The sequence below is a fragment of the Cyprinodon tularosa genome, unplaced genomic scaffold (assembly GCF_016077235.1).
Source record: "Cyprinodon tularosa strain WSP-4 unplaced genomic scaffold, ASM1607723v1 ctg513, whole genome shotgun sequence".
Lineage (NCBI taxonomy): Eukaryota > Metazoa > Chordata > Actinopteri > Cyprinodontiformes > Cyprinodontidae > Cyprinodon > Cyprinodon tularosa.
Window position 1 is genome coordinate 394,492 of NW_024039245.1, and position 27,947 is coordinate 422,438.

General features: G+C 37.3%; 1 protein-coding gene across 4 annotated transcripts in view; it reads left to right on the forward strand.

Moving 5' to 3' along the window:
- espn (espin) overlaps window positions 1-27,947 on the forward strand; it is a 57,357-nt gene that overhangs the window by 27,378 nt on the left and 2,032 nt on the right. The window contains exons 8-14 of one of the 4 annotated variants that reach the window (XM_038303569.1): window positions 2,126-2,284; window positions 4,940-5,177; window positions 6,805-6,858; window positions 13,991-14,136; window positions 14,270-14,716; window positions 26,017-26,096; window positions 26,905-26,925. In XM_038303569.1, the coding sequence (XP_038159497.1) occupies window positions 2,126-2,284; window positions 4,940-5,177; window positions 6,805-6,858; window positions 13,991-14,136; window positions 14,270-14,716; window positions 26,017-26,096; window positions 26,905-26,925 (1,145 nt within the window). The remainder of the gene's footprint in view (window positions 1-2,125; window positions 2,285-4,939; window positions 5,178-6,804; window positions 6,859-13,990; window positions 14,137-14,269; window positions 14,717-26,016; window positions 26,097-26,904; window positions 26,926-27,947) is intronic. The other 3 variants (XM_038303571.1, XM_038303572.1, XM_038303573.1) reach the window with 3 other exon arrangements.

Sequence of the window (27,947 nt, forward strand, 5' to 3'; positions counted from 1 at the left end):
AGACACACAAATGGGATCTCTGTGTACCAAACGGTGAAAAGCTATCCTGCATGTTATCCTGTTAAAGCTACAGTCAGCAACAGGTTGATTTTGTTGCTTTGCTTGAGTCGTTTGTCTGCATTGTCTCAAATTAAATGTTTATTGCACTGCATGCATACCACACAAACCTGAACCACAACCACTGCACATATCTGAGTTTAATTCTTTGGACTCTAAACCATCAGAAAATTTAGATTTTGATTTATCCTCCCTCTTAAGTACAATTCTTGAAAAGTTTCACATCTGCACAAAGGGCTTGGATACTCTGATAATCCCAAAGCCTCTGAGGATTTGCCTGTGGCCAAGGCGATGGTCCAAGGAACACATGGGTTTTTGTGCTTTGCATAAGCGGAACTGGGCAGGGCCGGGGTGTGGTCAGTCAACGGGATGGTGGTGACATCATTGCCGCTGCTGAGCTGGCCCAATAGGTTATTGATGAGGCCTGTTGGTAAAGTGAGAGGTGCAGGTAGAGTGACAGGTGTGTGCAGTGAGCTAAGAGAAGACGAGGTGCTGGATCTGGTGACAGCTGGTCTCTGTTGGCTCCGCTAAGTTTTGTTGATGCGGCTTGATTCCAGACCAGAAAGCTGCTTTAAAAAGGGACTTTTCATATTAAGGTAATGTAGACTTCCTTTTAGAGAGGACATTTAATTTGATGAAAGTTTTTTTTTTTTTTTTTTGCTTCTGCAGAGATATGTCTCACACGTTTGCATACTTTGGCTGTTTTACATTTCAACCATAAATCTGTGATTTTTTTTTTCTTTTTTTTTTCTTTTCTGCCTTGAAAGCTTTTCATAGAATATGCTTATAGATTTGAAGCAGTCCTCATTTTTACATTGAATTGCTTACCTGTGCTGCAAATGGGATCAACTATTGCAAACAAACCTAACATTGTCCTGCCTGCTGAGAAAATGTAGAAATCTTTAGGATGCAGGTGAAGAAAAACCATATATAATGTTGCTTTATGCACAGACAAGTGAGAGAGATGTGTGGGGGTTTGCAAAACGTTATGTATATTTGCTATTATTGACCCACCTCCCTAGGGAATGATAATCCATCTGCAGCTCTCCTGTTACCCTCCCTGCTGATGAGTGCTCAGGGACCATCTCTTTGACAGCAGACAGGAGTCAACACAATTAAGAAAGCTTGTAGGAAGTCAGAACACAGGAGGAGGTCAGGGGTCAGCTGTCAGTTTTTTCTGCTTACAGCAATGGCAGACATTCAAACATTTATGGAACTGCTTTGGGTTCAGCCAAAAAAAAGAAAAAAAAGTCAGTTTGTGTTCTTGCATTTAGATGTAAATAGATACAAATATGTTCCTGAGTCTTGAATTTGAAAGGCAAAGCAGCTTTTTTGCTTTAAAAGCTTACATTTAAGTTTGACCTTCATCTTCAAGATATACTTTCAAGATATATAAAAGAAATTACATTTTTCTTCTCTATTTTCTTTGGAACATAGCTTCTGCTAAACACCGTTGGGAAGTGAGGGATTTGTGAAGTTTGGCTGTATAAGTATATTATGATGCATTTACATGCAAATTTCAAGGCCTTTTGCATGAGGGAAAGGATCCATAGAGCAACACAGAATAGTGCATTTTCAAACTGGCTTTTTAAAAGGAACATTTTTCTGCTAATGTTTTTTTTTATATTAATGTGAAGTCTGACTGGTGTCTCTCATAAGCTGAAGACTTTGGTTGAAAATATTTGGACATTATTTCTTTAGAACTGAAACTTTCTGTATAGTGTCAATATAAAAAGGGACAGTGCTCTGTTGTAGAGGACGAGGTTAATGATCTGCGCGGTCTCTTCCATTCAGCGAAGTATACAATCTGGATGTGGTCCAACAAGCTTTTGTTGTTGAAACATTGATAGCAGGGCTTTACATGGGCTATATACGATCCTTGTTCTGTTATTCAAATAAAGCTGCTTCGGCCACAGGAGAGAGCCAATCTGGTAATAAAAAGAAAGCAAATTTTGCTCTGTTTGTGTTGAACTTTTTTCCTGCCACCTACACACCCACACTCTAAACACCTACTCCTTTTTCATGCACACATCTAAAAAATGTATTTATTTTTTTTAAATCTGTGCAGCTAACCCCAGAAGAGAGCCACGACAAACTGCGGCGAGTGGATTCAAACCGGAAGTCGAGGAGCTTCAACAAACAGCCCAGCACTGGGGAGTATTACAAAAGTTTGGGCAACGACACAGCGGGGCCCTGTGGAAGCAAAGGCATGGCGCCCAATGAGGAGGCAAGTGGAGAACATTATCTAAATGGTTCTATATTTTGGGATGATCTCAAAGCAAACAGATTTAACTATTTATTTGGCTTCCATAGAGGTTTCACTTTTTTTCAACGCATTAAAATTAAAAATAGACCTATTTAGTATATTAGTCTTCTTATGTCTTCTGTCACTGGGGTGTGGATGTCCTAGTGAGGTCAGGAGCTTTGGGTGTTGTTTAGCTGGGAGAGAAGTGGATTAGAACCCCGTTCCTATACTGTTGACAGTATTTGCCCGATTGTTACCAGTCAGTGTGTTGCATAATCTTTTACTGTCTTAACCTTTTGTTTTTCCATTTTATGCAAACTTTCCCCAACGCATCATTTCCACTGTTCCCTTCTCCATACAGGCATTATGTAATAAACTCCAGCACTTGTACTGCAGCGCCTAACCAGTTGCTTCCTATAAATCACAAAAAAGCCTTCCTTATACATTTATCTATGCTAACAAGTTGATTTCAGTGCTGGGATATAATAGATGTAGCTTTTGTTTATTAGAAAGGATGTATTGGGAAATCTTAAAAGAATATATTCATTATAAAAAATATGAAAACACTGTTAGGTAATACAAATAATTACAAAAAATTAAAAGTACAAAATAGATAGTTGTAAAAGTCCAAGCACACATTTGAAAGCTGTATTTAAATCTTTAAAATGTCTAATTAAAACATTTCCTTTTTTAAACACAATATCTCATAGAACGACATTAAAAGAAAAAAGTCCTAAATAACAGATAAAAAAAGCCCCACAGATTTAAATAAATGTAACTGTAAGTCAAAATTTATTTAATGGCAATTCAAACCACCTAGAAATAAGAGAATGAATAAATAAAGTCTGTCAGGAGTCAATGATCGTAATCCCTAGAGGGGTTTTAAACTCCCACGAGTATCAGTAGTGGTGGCTGTTTGGGGTGACACATGGTATAATCCACATTGAGCCAATTAGAGCCCCTGAGGGGCCCCTCCTTGTCTCTGAGGACCCCAGCAGATGGAAGTGCTAATCACCGAAAACGGCACGTGCCGCATTGGCCCATCTGGATGTTGCCCCCCCCCTCCCAACTCCCCAGGGGTGTTTAGAAAGTGATGGGGGCAACAATGATGTGCACGCGTCTGAGGGGTGGGGTTCAGTTAAATGCCGTGATGCATTAATTCCCCTCCAGCTGAGTCACGGCACGATTTTGGAGTGTGCCGGACGCATGCAGGACTATCACTTGCAGTGACAGATGGTCAGTTAGTACCGTTTTCCGCTCAGATGTCCTTCCCTTTGGGATTAGTTCATATTAGCTTACTTAGAACTGTATGGGTATTGTGTCTTTATGAGGTGATTAGAGATATCAGGAAACAAGTAGGAGTACATGCTTCCCTATCGGCAGCCTGGGCAAGAATCCAACGCTTTAACAAATCTTCACAGGGTGCAGGATTTTCATACTGCAAGTTTAGAATCTGGAGTTTTTTGGAGGTTTTTAAGAAACAACATATGATAAGAGATTTTTTTCTTTTTTATGATATTGTCTTGAATGAGAAAAAAACGTGATGCTTTATTAAAATATTTGTACCAACTGAATTTAAATTCCTGAATTCTGAACCGGAGACTTGATAATGTTTACTTTATAAGCTTAAAAACTGAATGATTGTGAACTTGAGGGAAAAGGATAAAAGGGTTTCACATTTTTCTACAAATAGATATCTCATAAATCCAACTTTTAATTAAGCCCCCTTTACTCTGACACCATTAAACAAATGAATTGCAACTGATTGGCTTCAGAAGACACATAGTACGAAGAGTTCACCAATATATTCCATAATATTAGTGTGTGAATGACTGAATCCCCAGAATTAAAAAACACTGTTTAATTACAGGCCATCTGATATTAGTATAAAAGCAGCTGCTCTGTGACTGCCTCAAAGGTTGCACTGCAAAAAAATTGAAATCTACATAAGTAATTTTTTCTTGCAATAAGTTAAGTTTTTCTTGAATTGAGGAGGTAATTGAGACACTTTGCCAATGGAACAAGACAATTTACATTCAAAATAAAAAAACACAATTGCATTGTCTTATTTCAAGTGCATATTATCTAATTATCTTATTTTAAGACTAAAAATACTCATTCCATTGGCAAATTATCCTATTTACTTACTCAAATTAATGGTAAATACACTTAATTTAAGGCATTTTTTCTCAATTTTAGATGGTTTTTGCAGTGTGGTTACAAACTACTAGTAGTAAACTAACAGAATCCTTAAAGTGAAGGAACACCGCTGACAGAACTGACGATTATTGATATGAGACGACATCCCTGGTTTAATCCTTTAGTGCATCTATCATTTAAAACATTAAAACAAATATACAGCTCACCTTTTTTACTTCCCCCTAAAACATTTTTAAAATGTCTCCCCTTTTCCTTCAAATACACATTATCCACTAGTTTGCATTGTTTTGTTTTATAAAACCATTTTAAAATAAGTCAAACTCTGTGGCTATGCTATAAAATACTGTTTTTTCATGTTATCACCTACCAATGTCAGGCCAGCTGTACCATAGTGAATAAACTTTATAAAGCAATGGCTTTCGTTAGAGATGTATGATGTCATGGACATCCTCAACCTTTCCCTTCTTTTCCGTTTAGGGTTCTGTGTTATTGGAGGAGTCAAATGAAAATCCAAACCCAGCCTCTGAAAATGGCACCACAGAGGAATCTGTGCCCCCTCCACAACCACCTCCACCACCTCCTCTTCCTCCCAGCAATCCAATGCCAACACCCCCTCCCCCTCCTCCACTACCCACTGGGACACAAGCCACCCAGAATAATGGCAACACCACCCCCAGCTCCAATGACAAGAGGCGCCCGTCTTCCTCATCAGGAAGTGAGTGCATCCAATTCAATCCATTTTGTTGTTTTCTTCCTAAAGTGCAACACACACCCCGCTTACATTACTATGAAATACAAAATTTTCTTGCTTGCATATGTTTACATGGTTGTTCCTAGAAAGCAGTGTGTGGCAGAAAGAGCCACCAGTTTATCACCCCATCGTGAAGATGAGGGGCGTTCAGTGCCAGCCTTCTAAATAACGGATTATTAATTAATGATGCAGGGATCCTGTTACTCCGAGATCTGGTTTAGTGTTCAGTTATTTCCTTAAGTGGCCCTCTGACCTACATCCCTCTACAGTAGCAGCAATTCAAACTGGCTCTTCCCAGTGAAACGCCAGCTGAATGGCAGTCCACTTCCCTGCAGCTCCCAGCAAAAAACCCTCCAACTTCCAGCCACTGGCCTTCTCCTGGGCGGGCGTATTTTTTTACTCTGACTCCAGCCTTTCACTGAATTACAGGGTCTGACCAGGAGCTGCTTCTCTTTAGATCTTAATGTCCACAAATCATGATAGGAAGAATATTTCAGTACAAAGTTTGATGTTTAAAAAGGAATTATTGGGACCAGCCTAGGGCCCATCAAGGAAAGTGGAAAAATTTTGAATGGCTACTACTGTAACTCACAAAAAATAAGCCCCTCTTCTTGTAGGTAATATTAAATGAAGGAATTAGAAGTTGCTGGATTGTTTCTCAAACTTTTTTAAAAAGCACTGACCGAAAGTCAGTTTACCTCTGACTTTAACACTGTGTGTTTACCTCTTAAATAGGGACTCTCCAAAATGAAAATTCTAGGCCGAAACTGAAAACAAAAAATTTGGAAAGCAAGGCCGAAAACCAAAAACGCATATTAGAACTATTACATTTTTGGCCACAATTTATACTAACCCTATTAAAAAAATATATATTTTTTAAAAACTCAGTTTATTTCTATAAATCAATTACAAAAGTGTCAAAATATTTATTTACCACTGACATTTGATGGTCTAGTGGCTACGTTGTTCTGCCCTTTACCTTAGCAGAATCACTGTGAAACTTTCTCGCCTTTTCAAACACGTCCACTACAGACGAACCGAGCCTGTTTAGTGTCAGTTTCCTTTCTGTGTCGCATTCTTCTCATATTCAGAATGGTGATGTGGATGTTTGGATTTCTATGGCATTTTTTGCCACTGACTGATATGGCACTAACTGTCACTTTTATATTGACATTGAGCGCACATTGAGACTTATGTGCAGCATTTAAACTCGCACCCCGCACATAATACCTGTCTGCCGCAAGCTTAACTCTGACAAACTCTGCTTTCCTACCTGTGCTCTTTTGCTACAGTCCTTTTCCTCAGGGTGTCAACAGCATTTCTGCTAGCTGGATGTGCTGCTTGCTTGTGATCCTTTTCCCCCCATGCTGGATTTGCTGTTTGTAGCATCATAATTTTAAATGTCTATCGGCCAAAAAATGAAAATTCACTTTTCAGTAACAGTTTTCAATTCTTGGTGCATCCTTACTCCTAAACTTTTTATCTGTTTGTCTTTTATCATGTCTTTCCACATTCACTTGTTTCCTCTGCATGTCTTTCTTTTCTTCTCCTGTCACCTTGTCTGATGTGGTTTCTCCTGGCTGATCTGAAGGTGGTAATAACTCTACTTCCCACTCAGATGGAGGGCTGCTTAGACAGATGAAGAGTAAGTACAGACTGATACTTTAGACCTAGAGAAGCTAGATGGCAGGATCTACATAGACCTCTACACTTAGAGTTAAGATTTTAAATTTGAGTTTCAGTCTCTTATACATGGTCACATGAAAAACAAATAACTTTTTCATAAAAATGGGTCTTATCTGTGTTTTTTCCACAGACATGTGGTTTGTGGGCTAGGGAGCAGTTAGAACACCCTACCTAACAAAGCTATTGTTACCATATCTAGTCAAAATAACTTCAGTAAGATGTTTCCAGTCATTGAAATCTGTCTGATTTTTCAGCTGTAAGATATATGGGAGGATTTCTAGTATGTTAAGCCAGTTTTAAGTTACCTCAAAACAACTCAATGATGTGAAATTCTGGGATTTTATGACTTTACCTTCAGTGAATCACATTCATGGTGGATATGATGTTGAGCTGGGAAATCGATGCCTTTTCCACCTACCTGCCTAACAGTTTTTATGAGATTATTTATTGAGTGTTTTATCTGGTAGCAAATATGTGTTTTGCTCAGATGTCCGAATTGTTTAATTCACCGATCGGTTTAAAGGACACTACCCCAGAAGTCCTGCCCTTGGTCAAAATGAAAGGGAAAGGTTGAACTTGAAAACCATGTAAAAAACAGACAGATGGACAAAAAACATGATAACAAAGATATGATAGAAAGATGTGGATAAAAGATACCATAGAACTAAACATATGAGGGAAGTGATCATCAGTGTTTTCATTTTCTCAAGTAATAATTTAATAATGTAGTATGTGCATTTTTTTTTATGTATATTACAATTATTGCCCTCTACCTTTGTTTATACCTCATGAATAAGGGTGAAATACTTTAATACACTACATTTATTTTGTTTGTTTTTATTCAACACAGACTATTTAGAAGTATCTTAATTTAGGTAAATTTATAAAATTCTGGATGAAATTTCCATATTAAGAAATAATTTGTTTCGATGTTGGAGACTATTATTACCAATCATTGCTTTGTGTTCTCTCCTCCCTGAAGAGGTCTGCCTTATTAAAGTTGCCTGGAGGTGGATGGGTTTAAAACCTGTTGATTCTGCTCTCTAGAGATATATTGTACGGAGTGTTCTGGCACTCATGAATCCAGAATATGATGAGCCAATCCAGTCATGTACTGCCACGCACTAACCAGGTTAGATGCATGAGAGGAAATAAAGATCCAAGTGCAGTTTTGTTTGCTTAGGTACATATCTGCCATATTGATGTTAAGATTGGGAACGTCCATTCAAAGCTCTCAAGACACAATAAAAACTATCTTTCGCAATCAGAAATCATTGTTTTTTTTTTTGACACAACTTTCTCCATCAAAAGATATCTTGTTAATGCAGTGATAAAGTTGATATTTAAAGCTCTTCTTAATGCACTGTTCTTGAACACACAGAGGAAAACATTACAGCCCAATGTTTAGAGATTGAATATTTTCCCTGGTGTGATATGAGAGCATTTTCCATCAACAAGGCATCAACAATAACATAGTTGGTAGTAGCTACAATCGTTCTGCTGGTAGATCTTCCTTTTTCTGTTCTATCCTCCTACGTAGTTTCCTGTAAGTTTTTTGGGGGTTTTTTTTGCGAACACTTTATTTGTGATTTCCCTTAACATATGAAACAATAATTTTTCTGTATTACAGATCAATTAGAACAGACAGTACCAACAACAAACAAAGATAGATCACACCCATAAAAAAGAACAAAAAAAACAAACAACCTCAAAAACAAATAACCACTTGCTATTACAGAGTTTGTTGAAGGGCAGATGTCATGATTCAGAGTTCCAGTTCCAGACCCGGTAAACTGTTCACATATGTTATTAGAGAGTCCCAGGTTTTTTTGGAATCTTTTGATCGAGCCATTGAGGGTGCATCTAATATTTTCCAGTTTAAGGTTTAACATAATGTCTCTTATCCAGTGATGATGAGATGGAGGAGTAGCTGCCTTTTATTTCAGTAAAATCAAGCATCTAGCTATTAAAGAAGAAAAGGCAATGACCCTCTGTAAGTGTGCTGGAGGGGGACAGGTACTGATGGATTAGAAAACAAACCAAAAGCAGCAACCAGTGGAGAAGGTGAGATGTCATAAGCATAAGCATGAGAGATTACTAATAAGTATTGGACAAGACCGGAATATATGATAGGAAGTATGAGCTCATATTTATGGAACAGGCTGCTTGTGCAGCATTTTTCTCTAGCCAGGTAAAATTCAATAGCACTAATGGAAACTGCAGAATGCCTCCCTTTACAGCGTCATGGTACCGGCGAACCAACAGGACTGCCAAATGGTTTGGATCAGGAATAGTAATGGAATGAGTCTCATCCACACCTGGATAAGCCTGTATATACTACTCTTGACAGGCCGTCAGATCCTATGATGGGTGGTAATTTCGACAAGCTACTTGCAGCCAGAGTGCTGCGCACTGAAAAAGCGCTCAGAATCTCTTCTAAGACATATTCATTTTGGACCCTTTTTGTTATGCACACCTTTCTTTTATCAACTCTTCTTCAGATTGATGATATATCTACCATTCCTAGCATTTGTTTTCGCAAGATGTGATAAAGGAACAAACTATCTGAATTGGACATGTTAGTGCTGACTTCAGACTCTAAACTTGTAAAAGCATTCATTGAGATGTGAAGGAGGGAAATCAGTGGTCAATTCTGACTTCAAAGCCAGGGGCAGCTTAGATTAAACTTGGCACATCTTTAGGGTCAAATATGTTCCCAGATTTATTTAGCGGGAAAGCTGGCCCTGTAAGCCACGTCTTGCTGTTCGGAACAATTGCTGACATGGACCCTTACCCCATATATGCAGGACTTGGAGGACTTGATAATTTGATGGATGCGTTGAATTCTGTTGTGCATGAAGACGTAGAACCTCCTTGATTTGTTGTATATGTAACATAGTACAACTTTGCTGTCTGTAAAGTGTTAAATGTGGTCAAATTCCACATCCATCTCTGCCACAATCTGTTTTGTTATTTTTACAGCAAATACAGCAGCACATAGCTCTAGCCTTGGGCTAGTCAAACACGGTTGTGTTGCTAAACCTGGCTTTCATAAAGAGAAATCAAAATTCACTTTGTCCTTTTTGCAAACATATCTTCAATATAAGCAATAACAGTCACCTGCAGATTATGTTCTCCATCAACTATAAAAAGTCAACCTTGATCTGTTGATGCATTTCCATCATTCACCAAAGTGAAAGAAGACTGTTGTATGCAGACTGTATGTAGGCATCCAAAGGGGCAAGGATCCAACCCAGATGTTGATACTATCTTGATGAAACGCAGTCTTCATCATCTCAAGGAAAGACATATTTTCTATGAATGGTGTTATTTTGTTGTCGGGTGTTTGCACGAAGTTGCTGTCACCCAGATGGCCTCCAAATCGGGTTAGGATGTTGGATTTAAAATGTGCGTTAGGTTTGCGCTTAGATCTTTGAGTGAGCCTTCCTTTAGTTTAATTTGACTAGTGCATGGTGATATAATACTTGCAAATTAATTCTCTAGAATGTAGGCGTTATATGGGCTCACTTGCAATGGTTTGTCTGGGCCATTTACCCATTCGCTGAGCTTGTGCACCCTTAACACATCACTTCTTGATAGAAGAAGTAAAATATTGATAAAAGATCTATCAGAATTGATATAAATCTGTGGAACTTTGCTAGCAGCATGATTAGGACTGGTGTAAAGGTAAAGTGCATCTGGAGTTGGTATTTCTTAAATGATATCATGAATTTGATTGCATGCGAGATGGTTTGTCATGTTTTTGCCCTGTTATTCTTCACCTCAGGAAAGAGAGGATCACTTTTTACACTGTGCATATTTATCTGCGGCGCTGTAGGGAAAACTGTGGTCAAACAAAATATAGGATTTGTTATTTAGCCTTTGATCATGCAAAAAAAAAAACTCATGGAGATCATAAGAAAAATAGAGCCTTGAACAGATATGCTTCCTGCTATTGGTCTTAAACAGAGAGGCAGCATATATTGAATTTGATTTTTCCTCACTGGTTCAATCTGTTTCAAACTGTGATTGCAGAAGACTGGATGCAATATTTAGTGGAATATCAAGGTTCAGACAGCCTTGTGTGGTGAGATGTCCATTAGGACAATGTACTGTACAGCTGTCAGTCCTTCAGCCTTGTTCACACGAACGTAAAACTGGCTGAGTCTCCACCCCCTTTTTATACAGGATAAGCTGTCAGCAGACGCACAGCAGCTGGCTCATAAACTCAAACAGATACACCTCTTTACCTTTAGTGTGATTTTCAGTCTTTTGAAAAACATCTTGCCATGCACTGTTCTGGATCTTTGCAATAAGGATTTGTCAGGGAAAGCTAAAGGTATGTTTTATGTTTTTATTATAAATTGTTGTTACTGATTTTTTTTTTTATTTCTTTTCATAAGATGAGTTTGACAAAGCAGCAGTGCTTTGTCATACTGAATAAATGTTAAAAATGTTAAGTAAAGGCAAAAGAAGATGGTGCAGCATTCTACCAAAATTTACTTCACACATACATGTTTTTTTTAAACATTTTTCATATTAAATCTAAAATAGATGTTTAGATTTTTAGACTTGATCAACACAAAGTAGCAGGATGAAAATACAGATTTTTTTTCTTCAGAAGGGTTTTTTTTAAACGCACATCTGAAGACTTTTGGAGCTTGTCGCTGTTGGCCTTAGGTTTTGATTCTAGCAACTCTTAAATGGATTTAAGTCTGAACTTTAATTGGGCCTTTCTAACTAATAAATATGCTTTCATTAAACCAAATCCAGTGCAGCTAATACTGTGGGTTTATTCTTTGTATCCTGGGGAAAAAAATTAACCCCAACCACTCTCCTGGACTTTTGCCGGCCATAATAGATTTTCTTCCAGAATGATCCTTTATTTATCCCCCTCCATAAATCCATCAATTTCGTACCAGGCTCCCTCTCCTTGCTGAACAATGGCATCCCCACAGCATGATGCTGCCACTACCACATTAGTTTTATTTATGTATTAGTGGCTTACAGTTCAACAGCCTTTTATTGGGCCTGTAAGGGCATTTTAATTCTCCCCCCCAGTTTCTGGTCTGTAAAAACGCTTTTGTGTCTCTAGTTTTCCTCAATTTGTTGTATTGTCCATATGTGAAGAATATATTTTTTGAGATAATAGAGGACATGAAAGGAAGCGGAGTATAAAACATGTAATCACATGCAATACAGACCATGAGTGAGGTTTGTGAGGATTGGTCTGGCAGAGAAGGGACTGACAAGCAGACTATTTGACAGCTTCTCTGTGTGCGTGTGTTTGCGTGTTAATTCCTGGCCAGCTTTCCAGTGGCTCGCTGTCACTCCCAGTTACTGGTGAACCCTTTAGATTTCCACCCATGTGATGATGGGCCTCAAATGGAAAGCTGTTCTCTCCTCCTCCGCGGTAGAAAGGGAAGAGCAGGTGAGCGTGAGGAGGGGTGGCACGCTAAGCAGTCTTTGTGTCCATCTAGACCATTGTGGTCGCCTCTACAGGGAACAGTTTTACGGAGGGACTTTTGTTTCATCTCTTCTGCAAATAGAGGCTAAGTAAACAATGAAGAATTGAGGACATTTGCTACACTAAAGGCTGACGTTCTCTAAAGCAGGTGAGGCGGTTACAGGCTCTTTGGATACGTAATATGATGAATTAGATCAAGCTCTAATAAGTTTATTTAGAAATAATAATAATTTGTTTCTATTTTATTAAACTTTAAACATTAATGAAGAAAAAACGTAAGTGGTTATTTTAAAATTTTTGACTTTCTATAATTTGTTTTCAAAAGTACCCAAAGCTTTACTGATTCTAAATGATCATCAATGAAAGATGATTTTTGAAGTTTATTATTTCATTAAGTGAACTGCTGTTATCACACATATATTTCCTTTTAATGTCTGCTATCAGAAGCCGTTTTCTGAAATGAGGTTTTTGTAGAACTTGATACAAATTTGATCTGATTCAGATTTTATTTCAAGCACTATTATAAATAGTGATCACAGTATTTATTTCTAGTCTTATTGCATGTCCTTTTATTTATTTGCAGTAGAGAGACTGCTCTCAAACAGTCTTTTGCAGCATATTGTTGCTATTAGTAGTTACAGCACAATATTGCATAAACTCTAAATAATGCTGATAACTGATCTTTGACATTTCCAAAAGCTCTCCAACAATTAAAGTATTAAGTAGATCAACTTTTGAGTGCGTTGAGCCTTATCTGCTAATGTTTCAAGGTCTGTTCTGTCTTTTGCCAGTTCAATACAATACATACAACACATGCAGAATTTCTGTGTTTTAGTATCAATAACCAACATGTCTCTGTTGAAATGAGCTTCCTTTTAAAGAGCTTTTTATGTGTTTATATTTCCTCTGGTTTTATTTTTAACACTCTGAAACTAAAAATGGATAACTTTATTCCTTTTAAACAGTGCTGCTGTTAGTATAACCTGGTGGAGTAATAACTAAAAATAATTACGATTTTATTTGGTCACTTATCCATTTGTTGTTACAATTCTTATTAAGCCAGTTTTGTATCCCTTGACTTTAAAGATCCATTAGTGTATTTTTCTCTGCTTCGTTGCAAAGTCCAAATGCCTTCCTGCATCTTAATACAGGAGGTGAAAGGGAGGAATTAATTTATTTGCAAGAAATTACACCAAAAAGATGCAGATAATGTGTAATGCTGCTGTTTTTTTTGTTTGTTTGTTTGTTTTTAAGGAATGAAATGCTTCTTTTAACAGCCTTGTTTTTTCTATATAGACAACTTATCTAAAACTTTGTACCTATTTCAATGCTTTCAGCCTCACATTTCTTTAAATGAGTAAGGTTTTAATCCAGGCCTGGTCCAGGTGTTACTAATGCAACAGTGACCTAATCAGACACATCTCCTCACATAAAGCATAAAGGCAAACCTTAGCAAACAAATACATATATCCAGCTTATTGGTGTTGACCTGAGTGAACTCCCATCATTGTTCAACACTCGCCGGCTCAGCATTGTTACTTGTCTGATTGGATAAAATATTTAAACAGTGAAAGGCCTCCCAGAGCCTCTTCTTCTCTTTATCGGACTCTCTTTTTGGCTGCAGGCACAAAATCTTTCAACATGATGTCCCCCACCGGAGACAACTCAGAGCTGCTGGCAGAGATCAAAGCAGGAAAAAGCCTCAAGCCCACACCTCACAGTAAAGGCTACACCACTGTGTTCTCCAACACAGGGCCAACAGGAAACAATGTAGGTTCAAAACCTTCTGCCATTTTTTTATTCATACATAAGATTGAAACTCAAGCTCCGACTGTTCAGTCACAGCTTCTGCCATTAGTTGGGATAACTCTGACAGGTAATACATGTCTTTATCTCACTTAAGGGAACCACCACACCTCCAGAGACTCAGTCATCTCCCTCACCTGCCAAACCACCCTCCCCTCCACAATCCAGCCCACCTGTTACCACCCCACCTGTAACCTCCTCACCTGTTACCTCCCCACCTGTAACTTCCTCACCCGTTACCTCCCCACCTGTTACCTCTCCACCCATCACCCCAAGCCCGAGCCCCAGTCCCAGCCGGAGTCCTACTGGTTCCAGGACCATGTCAGCCTCGACAAGCTACGAGCAGTTTTCCTCCAACTCCGTGGTTAATGGGAATGGCGGAGCTGGTGTGGCGGAGTCAGGAAGGAAGACAAGCCTCAACGACATTGAGGCGCTTGTGCCCACTCATGACGAGCAGGGGAAAGCCATCCCTGAGTGGAAGAGGCAGGTGATGGTGAGAAAGCTTCAGGCCAAGATGCAAGAGGAGGAAGAGCACAAACGCAAGGTAGGTGTGGTGCTGGGATGCTGTGCCTGTTTTGTTGTTTTTCAACTATCCCATTTGTGGTCTCTTAAATGTTAAATTATGCAAAAAAAAAAAAAAAACATGCATAAAGTCGCAAAAGGGATGACTTGTACTTTGATGTGTGTGTGTTTGATGTGTTTGCAAAACAGCAACTTGTAATTGAAGGAAGTACAATAAAAGACCTCTACTCTTTATCCATACCATTAAAGAAAACTTTTCTTTTAGGTTTGAGGCTTCACATCAATATTTCTTTCATTTCATTCATTTGTCTCCACTTGTAAATTGCAAGTAAAACTAACTAAAGCTAAAGCTTTATTAACTTTGCTCCATGGTAGTTGGCATGTTTTTGGCTGCTGTGTGACTTTTTTGTCATTCATAGACACTTCTGAGATATTTTGAAGTGATTTGAAAACTTGGCTACATCGACCATTACAACACCAAGACACTTGACTCAAGTGTGAGCTGGTGTAAGGTGATGGTATTATGTGGCTTCAAGTCCTTACATGCTGATTCAGTGGTGTGATGCTGGGACCATTCACACTACAGGCAAACCAGTTTGAATATCATTGAAAAATACAAAATAAGGATTTGAACATTTGTAAAATACTGCCCATTAAAAATGGATTGCAATAACAATTGTTAAGTCGAAGAATGTTGTATTTTGTTTTGCTTTTGTTTATTAATTTTTCCATAGAGTTCAATTATACATAAACAGAATACCCTCCATATATATTGTCATCCCTGGCAAAAATGTATGAAAGCCCTACAATTAGTTCATCTTTTGTATTAGCATAATCTCATTTTTTATAGCCAATGTTACTAAATTATGCAATAACAAATGAATTTTAATAAAAGCTGCGTTTTTCTACAGATCACCAGACCTACAAAAAAGTTGTTTCTAATGTCTGCTGTAGGTTTTTCTTTTGAATTATGATAAGATATGTTGATGATTTTTTTATTTAGTAATCGTCCCTATTTTATTAGGGAAGAGACACAGAGATTGGTTGATTTTAGAAGTTTGTCTATTTAAGAAAATCCTCAAAATGGCAAAGGCAAGAGAATGCATCTTTTAAATAAGGCCGATTCTGTGTTAATTGACAAAAACATTTTTGCACCTAAACTTCCCCAAATGAGGGATCAACGTAAAAATCTACCAGCTTAAAAGTGTTTAAAAAAACAAGAACTATGAGAAACACTTTTGGACAAACACCCATGTCTTTGTTGCCACCACATATGGTAAGAAAGATGGTGTGGGGTGTTTAAAAAACTGCAAAGCTCATCTTTTGAGTTTTAAGTGTTTTAGGGACATGTGGGATTATGTTATGGAAACAAAAGAAGACTTTGTTTTAAGACTTTTTGACAATCTTTACCAGGGATGCCAATGATGGTGTTATGAAGTAGCTTTTATCTTATTCCTTGATGACGAGTATTGGCAAATTTAACTTTTTTGCTTTATCCACATACCTTATGTTGTCTTCTCCATCGTCTGGAGGACTGAAGTGTCTGTTGTACATGTAGCAGGTCCCAAATAGGACTTAAAGGTGTAACAATAATTGTTCATATAGGTGTAAAATGGCTATAAAGATGTAACCTCAAAGTTGATATGGAGTTTGTACAAATATACAGCTCAGAATTTAACTTTGCTAGTCTTTCCTAAGTTAACTAAGTTTTCTCTTTTGACTTTGATTTTAAATTCTAGAAGAGTTTTTATGCCTGTACAGAGGCTGTGCCATTGCACCACTAAATCCATGTAAATCCTGTGTGTTGGAATGGATTTGCTCTGAACCGTGTCTGAAACAAAAAACATCCAGCTGAGGGAACCCTTCCATCCTTCTTTTTTTGTCTTCTTCTCCTGTTGGTCTCCTTTGACCTCTGATTTAGTTTGCGTCAAGTGGACACTACCAACCACAGGAATGGCACTACTCCCACATCCACAATGCCATTTTAGGGCCATTTGGGGAACTGATGACTGAAGCTGATCTAAATCGTATTGAGAAACAAATCGAGAACCTGCAGGTCATGCATAAAATGTCAGAAGTTGAGAAGGAACTGGAGGAACTAGAGCGAGAGCTTCACCAGTTACTGCCTGTCTCTGCTGCTCTTAATCAGGAGTATTTCTCAGTCAATCCAAAGCAAGTGCATGGCCAAGCTGAGGATCTACCAGCCTGGTGTAGCAAAATCTCTACCTTGCTCAAGAGTATGGCGATTCTCCTTGCAACCCTGGGAGGAAAGGAGCTAGACGTTTTAGATCTTATATTTTCTGGAAATTATCAACAAGAAGCAAAGAGTATTAGCACAGGCCCGTGTCAAACAACTGATAACACAGGAAACATTGGGCGATCCCAGTCCTTCTCTACAAGAGAAGATGTGGAAAGGGAGATAAAGCAGTGTGGAGTTTCTGTGAAAAACCTGAAGGCTAATTATGAACTTCAAAATCAGACACAGTCAACAAATGACCAAGCTATTAGTATTTACAAACGCAAAATGTCACTTCCAGTGGTCAGTGAGTCCAGTTATGGTCTAGAGCTAACCTGTGAGGGTAATGTTCCTTCCTCCTCACCCACAGCTCCTGACTATAGAGGCAATGGGTTTTTGCCTTCAGAACCTATCTTACCACTTGTTGAAGAACCAATTGTCACTGAATGCCATGTTTCTCCATTGTATGTCTCTTCTGGGGCAATGGCTCCAACACACATTAAAGAGTTTAATGAGGTTCTTTCTTCAGACCCTGTTTTAACTGATGATCAGCTAAAACGTAGCCTGGAGGTACAGACTGATCTAAGCTATGTCCAGGAGTGCATCGAAATGAGGAAAGAGCGAATTGTCCTTTTGTTCCTCGAGCACTGGAGGAAGTATACCATCTCAGAATCTTATCGGACTAAATACACAGGCAGGAGGGGACACTATTTGGATGTGTGCTGTGAGGACTACAGTCAGTTCAATGCTCAAATAGGTGATGAAATGCAAAGTGAAGATGACAAACTGATTATGTTTATGAAGTCAAAGCAAGTAGTTGGCAATCTGATAGGCCACTGGAGATCAATCATGAGCCAAGTGCCCTCACGGCAGATCCGGAGGCTGAGTCGTTCCCAGATGATATACTGGCCAGAGCACTTTCTGCCGCACATTGATGGATCCCCTGTACGCTATGAGAGTCTAACCCTTGACCTCTTCATGCTTGGATACTTCCAGCTTCTAGAAATGAACATGTCTCGTAGCGAGCGAAAGTTCCGCCACCTCTTGTGTTATGAGATGTTTGACCGTCTCGGCAGTCATAAATGGGAAGTTATAAGACAGTTTCACAAGGAAGTGATGGTGGAAATTGAGAGTGGAAAACGAGACTGGGAGGACGGCTTCGAAGACATCAAATTCAAACACTTTGGAGATGTAGATGATGGTGGAGGTGTGATGACAGCATCTCTAAATTCAGTATCTCCTGATATGTCAGCACTACAGGAATCGCACCCTCCCCCACCTTCCCATCCTCCGCCTCCTCCACCCACCCATTCGGTACCCCCATCTCCGATTGCACCGTCTACAACCTCTATAGTCACAACACAACCTCCTCCACCAACCTCCCAGTTAGATGTAACTTCTTCACCATCACCTCCTGCTGCCCAGATTGATGTCCCTGAGAACAGAGCCGCATCGGAGGTCAACGTTCAGGAGCTTATGCCGTCAAATGAGTCTGAAATCATATCAGAAAGGGAAATGAAAGCCAATGGTGCAAAAGAAGTGGAAAGAAAACAGAACTTCACAGACACCTCATGTCGAGATCCAAAGAAGGAGCGTCCACCTGTTAAAGTTAGATTCACAGAAGAACCTCTTATTGATCAAGCTTCAAAAGGAGATGAAGTTACTGAGGATGCAATTAAAGTTATTTATGAGCTCAAGGAATTCAGCAATGAGGAAATCATCAGATACATTGATCGCAGCTTTGCTTTTTGGAAGGAAAAAGAAGCAGGGCTTTTTGATATCTAACAGCATGGTCCACCGCCAGAGATGATGCTGGAGCTGAGAGACTAATCTGCAAACTGCAACCTACCGAAAGGGAAACTAATCGGTTGTGTTAGCATTTAGGCCATGTCACCTTAGGGATTAAACTGTCACAAATAGCCTCCATTTGGTTGCACTGAAATTCCCATTTCTAAATGTTTGGATGGACAGAAAACGTATTGCTGACATCTCCTGTTAAGCAGAGTGGAGAACTTTAAATAAAACTGATCATTATTGGTCATATAAAGAACATACTTGCCATTTTAAAAATGTGAATAGATTATTCTTTGCTTTGAACATTAATGTTTCATTGTTGCATTTCTATCACACTTCCGACACAAATGTTTGAACCATGCTTGGACCCTAGAATGAAAGCTATCTTTTCATTGGCTCCTGTGATTTAACATCTTACATTCACTATTACTGTTGTACCCATACATATTTTTACCCTAACCTGTGTATACTTTAAAAGTGCCTTGATAAATGATTCTGCCCCCTTGAACTTTTCGACCCTCCGCCCAATTTCAGGCTTCAAACACAAAGACATAAAATCGTAATTTTTGTGAAGAATCAAGTGCAACACAATCATGAAATGAAACAAGATATATTGGATATGTTAAACCTTTTTAACAAATAAAAAAAGAAAAGAAAAAATGGGTGTGCAAAATTATTCACCCCCCTTGAGTTAAAACTTTGTAGCTCCACCTTTTGCTGCGAATGCAGGCACAAGTCACTGGGGGTATGTCTCGATCAGTTTTGCACATCGAGAGACTTACATTTTTTCTCATTCTTTATTACAAAACAGCTAGAGCTCAGTTAGGTTGAGAGGAGAACATTTGTGAACAGACATTTTTAGTTTTTTTACACAGATTCTCAATTGGATTCATGTCAGGACTCTGACTTGGCCATTCTAACACCTGGATATGTTTATGTGAACCATTCCATTGTAGATTTTGTTTTATGTTTTGGATCATTGTCTTGTTGGAAGATAAATCTCCATTCCAGTCTCTGGTCTTTTGCAGACCAGTTTAACAGTGGGGATGGTGTGTTCAGGGTGATGAGCTGTGCTGCTTTTACACCAAACATAACATTTTGCATTGTTGCCAAAATGTTCAGTTTGGTTTCATCTGACCAGAGCACCTTCTTCCAAACATTTGCTGTGTCACCTAGGTGGCTTGGGGCAAACTTTAACTGAGACTTTTTATGTATGTTTTATATATCTCAAAATGGCTCTCTTCCATAAAGACCAGCTTTGTGCAGTATACGGCTGATTAATGTCCTATGGACAGAGTCTCCCACCTTTGCTGTACATCTCTGCTGTTCATCCAGAGGGATCATGGGCCTCTTGGCTGCATCTCTAATCAGTCTTCTCCTCGTTTGAGCTGTTAGTTTAGAGGGACATAAGGTCTTTGTAGATTTGCATTGGTTTGATACTCCTTCCATTTCAATATTATCGATTGCACAGAGCTCCTTGGGTTGTCTAAAGCTTGAGAAATCTTTCTGTATCCAAATCCAACTTTAAACTCTCCACAACAGTATCTCAGACCTGCTTCCTGTGTTCCTTGTTCTTCGTGATGCTCTGCGCTTTAAGCAGACCTCTGAGAACATCACAGAGCATATCTATTTATACAGAGACTTGATTACAGACAGTTGGATTCTATTTATCATCATCAGTCATTTAGGTCAACATTGGATCATTTAGAGATCCTCACTGAACTTCTGGAGAGAGTTTGCTGCACTGAAGTGCACTCCACTTTTCTATTTGTTAAAAAAGTTTAAAATATCGAATACATTTCATTCCACTTAATGATTGTGTCCTGACATGTAGCAAAAGGTTGAAAATTCCAAGAGGGTTGGATACTTCTCCAATGCACTATACATATAGCCTTTAATCGTTCAACATAATGCAACTTCTGCCAGTAAGACCAAGACACCAGCAGCTGATTGGCTGACTGGTCATATGCACTGTTCAATCATGGTTGAGAGAAAGTTCAGCAGTAATCGAGTCATTTCATATGGAGGGAAAAGCTCTGTCATGCTCTTTTTTTAAATATAAACATTGGTTATTAAAAGGTTGGAGTAAATTATTTGTAGAATTTTCTGAGCTATCCAGCAGAGTAAATGAATAAAGGCCCCATAGGTAACAATTTTCCATTAGAAAATCAAACTTCTCCAACTACCTTTGGGTTCAACACATACAAAATGTTGTAAGTCGATGTTATATATTGTTACTTAGTGCTTCTGACAGTTTGTTTGTCATTATATACATTACATGGGGCTCTAAATCCTGCATTTTCGGCATGTTTTTTTTTTTTTTTGAAATCATTAAATTAAGAAAAACACTTTTTCTGACTTATTACTGGGATGCAAGCATATTTAACGTAACATAATTCCCAGGTCTAGTGTCAACCTTGCTAAATAAACTGAACACTGCAATAAATCAAGAGCAAGATCTGGCTGCAGAAATGTAAAATCTGTTTAATAGAGCATTGTATAAAATTCATAATTTATTTTATTTTTATTTTTTGTGGTTGTCTTTTTTTAAGCTCCATTGTAAAACCCTAAGATTTAGTTAATGGTTTGTTTTTATGTGTCACAAAATATGCCCAAAAATAATGGCTACTTAAAGCTACCAGTCAAAGTTTGTGTGTACAATGTGGTTTGTAAATTCCATCTGTTTCACATCACTGTGCGCATACGGGTTCTTTAGTGTTAGATTACATAAAAGTAAGGAAAATGTTCGTTGAAATATAACAATGATACATTTCTGTCAGCTAATATAAGAAATTAACATTTAAAGGTATTCTTAAAACCTTGATTTTTGGTTTTGTTTTGCATTCTGTTGTTGTGAGTGCTTGGTTCCTACATTACAGAAACAACATTTATAGAAATTATTTTGCAAACAATCCAGATTGTTCTTTAAAACACTTACTACAAGGCATAATGATATTGGAAGGATAAAATATATAAATATATAAATGTCCTCACAGATCTACTGTTCTTCCTGTGACACAGCCCCTTTTAGACACTCAATTCTTCAGTGTGAAATCCTCCCATGATCTGCCAGTGGCTTTGGTGAAACACACTATTCTTATAGTGTCTATTCTGTGGCATCAAGATTACCTTCATGTAACCCTCTTAGTGCCACCTGCTGTCATCCTATCGATGGCTTACAGGAGTCATAAGGAGGTTACTGTGAATCTTCATCACCTCACAGCTCAAACGAAAGTCATTTAGTTGGTACGCTAAAAGCTGTTTATTTTAAGACTTACATGTTCTGATTGAATAAAATAATAAAAACACCTTCTATAGTATTTGCTGGTAATAGTCTATACCAATTTTCTAAAGTGCTAGGGAGTACTGATAATAGGTTAACATTTTGGATTGATCATAAAAGAGCAAAGAATTAAAGCATATTTAATCTACAGAGCAGTGGAAAAAATCTGAAAATATCAGAATTTCTCCTATATTTCAATCCAAGCATCAGACTAAATTATAATTTTCTGTATATGTCTACATCGTTTCTTCTGTCTTTTTAAACTCATTGGATGATCTTTTTAGGTCACCTTCACACCAACCTCAACAATAAAAAGGCAGACTGTAGGTGGTCTCTGTAATGTCTTGGGAAGGTTTTCTGTGCTGCATAAAGAATGGGTGCTTCCTATATTGAACAATGGATCATGAGATTTCCCCGACTGACAATGTACAAATGTTCTCTGGTTGCATCTCACCATGCTGACACAAGAATCAAGCCATAAATCTTTATCCCAATGAATCCACTGGTGTTTTCAGGCTTCTTTAATGGAGTTTCCATGAAAGGTGGCTTCAAGCTTGCTTTTGTGCGCACACTTCCAAATTGTCCCTCGGCTAGTCATTGTGAGTCAAGCGGGGACTGTGATTTTTTTCAGACTACAGTTAAAAAGCTAAATGTACTTTTTCTTGTCAAATAATGATGATTTTATCCTATTTAGCAACAAAATCTGTTGATAAATACACGATTCTGAAAAGGATGAAGGAGAAGAAGAAAAGAAATCTAACTCAGAGATCATTTCCCAAAATAAGAGTACCGGTAGCTTGTTTTCAAGTGCTTTGTACTGGAGTTAGGTTTAAATCAATGAATGGATCAGTCCTGTGTGCACCTCATTTTAACACAATGATGTTTGACAATAAAAGGAAATTGCTTTGAAAAATAAGTAACACCTAAAACAAAATGTTAGGCTTAATACAATTATCTACCAAGGAATAACTTAAACTTTTCAACTGTAAGGACAAAAAAGTCCAGCAGCACAGACTAAAAATTGGGTCCAAAGATGGTGTCTACCACCAAGTATAAGACAGGTTTTAGTAAATAGTTGTTTGTCAAATACAATAAAACTTTATTTTGTTTATTTATTTTTGTCTTTGGGAATGTCATTCATTCAAATAAGGGAATACAATTGGTGTAAATGTTTTAAGTGCCTTAGCAAAAAAAGATTACTCCCCTACTACCTAATTGGACATGAATGAAATAAGCCAGTAGTCAGGGGAAAACATGATCATGTGAACCTGTTTTTTGTAAGACTGTTTCCTTTGTAGTAAAATATAAATAAGTAAAAAATAAATGTTTAGTTTTTAAAGTGGGATGTTTTCCTACTATAAATAGATTTTTTAGATTTTTGTACCAGATGCTAGCTAGGTTAATTAGTTTCATTGCGATTAAAATAAAAAATCACAAATCGGTGCCAGAGACCAATACAGACTTGTTAAACATTTTAAAATATCATGCCCTTTTCTGTAACCCCAAGATAATATGTGGTTTAAACAAGGGACGTTTGTTTGTATAAAACATTTCAGTACCAAGGCAAATCAAAGTGTTTTACATGATGAAAACAGAAGAGAAGAAAGCCCCCAAAAAAAATTACGTCACAGTGGCATGATAAAGGAAGGTTAAATAAAAAATAAAAAAAAGGGCAACTGATTAAAATGTATGTTTTTCCACTTTACATTTTAAATCTTACGATCAAAGGCAACTCTAAAATGAATTGGTTTCAGCATGTTGGTAGTGTTTTAGGAGGTTGTTTAAGATCAGTTCAGCAGAAGACCTGAATGTTGTTTCTTCATATTTGAATCTGATTCTGGGGATGCAAAGTAGAGTTTAACCACAAGGCCTGAGTAGTCGGGGAAAGTAATAGTGACGTGTTTAATGAATCTTGTTTCTAAGCCATTCTGTATTTTATGATCTAACATTATTATTATTTTAAAGGCTATTTCTGAGAAACCAGGAGCCAGTTGTGGGTTTAAGAATTTGGGCGATGCAGTCTACTTTCTTAGTTTTAGTGGGGAAAGCTAACTGTGGTCTGGATCAACTGTAGCTGCCTGCTTGACTTTGACGACTGTGAAGCCATCATCGCAGTAATCAAATCAACTAAAGATAAACATGGATGAGTTTTTCAGGAAAAACATAAGTCCTTTATTCCTGATTAAACATTGTCTTTATGTGAATAAGGTTCATCACTAGACCCAGGTTTTGAGCCTGAACAGTAGTTTCTTACTGTAATAACTACTAAAGCTGTGTGCTAGTCTGTGATAGCTTTACTTTTGGTCAGAATAGAATGACCTTAGTTTTTTTTTTTTTTTTTTTTTTTTTTTTAACAGAATAGAATGGTTAAATGGGTTCATAGTCACCTTTTGAAATTGTAATGTATAAAAAAGTATGTGTCGTCTGCATACTGTAGTAATGGGAATATATCCTGTTGTCTGTTTTAATCTCAGTTTGTAAAAATCGTATAAAAGAGGTCCCAAAAAGAAACCTTGTGGACACTAAGGAAAAGTTACATCCTGATATAAAAATCTTCGACTCAAACCCTTTAAATTTGACCTTTAATGACCAAAGGACATATTAACATGACCAAACATTTTGTATTTTCTTTGTAAAATATTAGTTGGAATGATTTTCTGTGCATGCAGACGCATTCAATAAATGACATTACTGAAAAACGTTATTTATTTTAGTAAGTTAATTAGCTGAAATGGATTATATAGATTAATTAGAGAGCACTAAGTGTTTTTTAAGCATTTATTTCTAAAAATCATAATGATTTTGACGTTCAGATCTAATAAAAACATGGAATAAAGGATTAGAATATTACACCAGGAATAGGAAGTTCATAGAAAACATGTTTATTAGCTACTATTCTACTTATAATATGATAAATGACCTTCATCAGAATCCTTATTTTGATTTTTTAAATATGACTTTAGTACTTTAAGTAGCACTTATAGACAGTCTTTTGCATGAAAGAGTTAGTGAACCTCCTTAGTTCAGTCTTAACAAATTTCCCTTGTGAGTATTTGATTTCAGTTTGATCATTTGTACCAAGTCCTTTTTTTTTTTCTTGGACTGAATTTCCCTGGGGAATCATTAAAAATGTATAAAATAGATCATCTTACATGAATTCACAAATGGTTTAGTGAAATCTTTGTGTAGAAGAAGTGGGAAAGAAAGGGATAACTTATCTGATGCAAAGATGAGAAATCTAACACTGCTGCCCTCTTCTCTCCTCCTGTTCCATCCTGTTACAGACACGGAATAGAAAAAAAGGATCAAGTTACAATAGCTGCACAATTTAAACATTCTCTAAAACACTCACCTGATGCTTTAAAAGCCTGTAGCTTGTTCCTAACAAAAAAAAAAAGACAATAGATTGTGAGATTTGTTTGCTTCTTTAAATTTATCCAACTGTTTAAAGAGGGTCGGCTGTTGAGAGTTTGGCTATTATACAGGCTCTTTGTTTAGCAAATTATACCTGGGAATATGAATAGACACAGAGATTGGATTCATGTTTCATCACAGCTTTTTGCCTGCAGGTGTATGCATGCTCTTTCAGCAAAGAGCAGGGATTAACCTGTAAATATAGCAGCACAGCACATTTTAGTGTCACCACTGACTGACTGCAAGAGTTTGACTATTTATTCTGAATTTTAAAACAGTTGTTTCTGAAAGATAAGATCTTATAGTGTTTAATGCAGAGATTTGAGATATGTTTCTTATTATTTTCAACTATAGCCAAAAATATGAAAATTTAATAATCTTTTGCATACTGTGAGAAAGTTTTGCATTTTAAATGGATGAATCTCAGATGGATTTGGAGATTTTCCTGGGCACATAGTCAGCATGGCTGAAAATGTATTGAGCGTTATAAATACTTCAAGGTATGAGGTATACAGTTAGATTCTAAATGCCTTAACTGACCTTTTTGGGTCCCCATTTTTGCCCCCATTTTTGGACCCTCTCTGTTTCCTCACAGGCTGAAGAGGAAGCGAAGCGGTTGGCTTCAATGCCGGCCTGGAGGAGGGATATGATGAAGAAGAAAATAGATGAGGAGAGGTGAGTAACAGGGCAGTTGTTTTTATGTCTTTATTAAAGTTTCAATTTTTTTGTAATGTTATTGAGAATCTCTTAAAACAGGGATTTCCAAAGTGGGGTTCGGTATCCCTTTAGAGGTTGTGAGGCACTAAGGGGGGGGGGGGGTTCACAGTCATTGCTATGTGTATAAAGAGGCCCAAAATGTGGATAATTGTCAGAATATCTATGGGGAACATCAAAGTAAAGAAACCAATTTTAAAGTATTGTCATTTTTTTATACTTTGCACAATCATTTTTCTTGCTATTTTGTTAAAATGGAAGATTTGTATTGTGTTTGCTCATTTGTTAATGTGAATCACTGAAAATTATGAAAAATATAACTTGGGTTCTTAAGATATAAATTACAGAATAGATCACATTTCACAATATATGGCATGTAATATGAATAGTTTCAACGAATGTACTTACTTGAACAGAGATTATGTTCAAGTAAAATAACTTCTTGACAATCCTGGGATTTTAAATTAATTTTTTTTTTTATGCCATCAAATGATAAAAGTCCATATTTACCATTCTCATTTCAGTCCTATTTCCCTTATTCATACGTTCAGGGCCCCCAATAGGAGACATTTGGTAGTGACATTGAAAAGTGCCTGTACCTTATTCAAAGATCCAGTCCAAGATCTTAATGTTTTTAAGAATTATTTAAAAAACAGAGACCACAGCACCAAGAAGTCGGTTTGTCTCTGCATGACATTATTACTGTAACTTGTACAACATCTGTTTACTGTTTCATGATATTTACACCTTTTTTCTTGTGTGTCTCCTGATGTGACAGGGAACAAAAAAGGTAAGATTTTCCATTTTGCTTTACAACTAGAGATTTTACAATTCAACCTAGATTTTTTATATGATCATATTTTTTTTAGCAAATTTGGGTAAAGGCAATAAATTAGATTTAAGGAGAAATACAACTGTGCAATTCATCCAGTATTCCGTGGGGATATGTCTGGATTATTGAAGGATCTGTTTTTGCGGTTCACCATCAAGTGAAATTTGCAAAAGCTGAATAAAAACCAAAGTAATGCAATTTCCTCCTTGTGTGATCTTTGCTTGCTGTACTCACACTATACATGATTGTAGGATTTAAATGTTTTTAGCTGCAAATTCAGCATTTGTTTTATGTAACCTTGTATAAGTGACTTAAAATGAATCAGTATTTTAGTAGTTTTCCTGTAAAGTTATTTGACCTCAGCTCATTAACGTACCCAAGCATTTGCTCTGCCCAATTAATTGCCTTCAAGTCTATTCCCTCTTATGGCAAAAAAGGAAAGGTAATCTACTGCTTTGCAAAGGTCTTGAGTCATCCCTGATTTCCAAGTTATTTGCATCCAAGGAGCCAGGCTTCATCTTACCTTAAGGTTTACTTTAGCTGGATTCTTACTCATTTTCAGTCAAATGGCTGAATATTACTACCGAAATGTTTTTTGAAACCACTTTATTCTTCTATAACATATGTACATGTGTCCTCAAAACAAACTATGGAATTTTATGCACTTTCTGCAACTAATCTGTGACAAAGATGAGATCAGTTCCTTATTTCTATAAACACAACAATGTGTTAGCCCCCACACAAGAGCTATGAAGTTAAAAACACCAAGACAAGGAATAATAATCTCTCAGGTCTTCGGTAAGTTTATTTTTATATATTTTTTTATTATTTGCTTAAAAACATGACTCATCATGTGTGGAAGATTTTTTTTATTCTTCTTGAACGTAATCTATCAGGAGGAGTTTCACACATAATATTGCTGTGATGGATCAAGAGAGGGGATCAGAACAATCATATGGAGATATACATATATTTCAGAC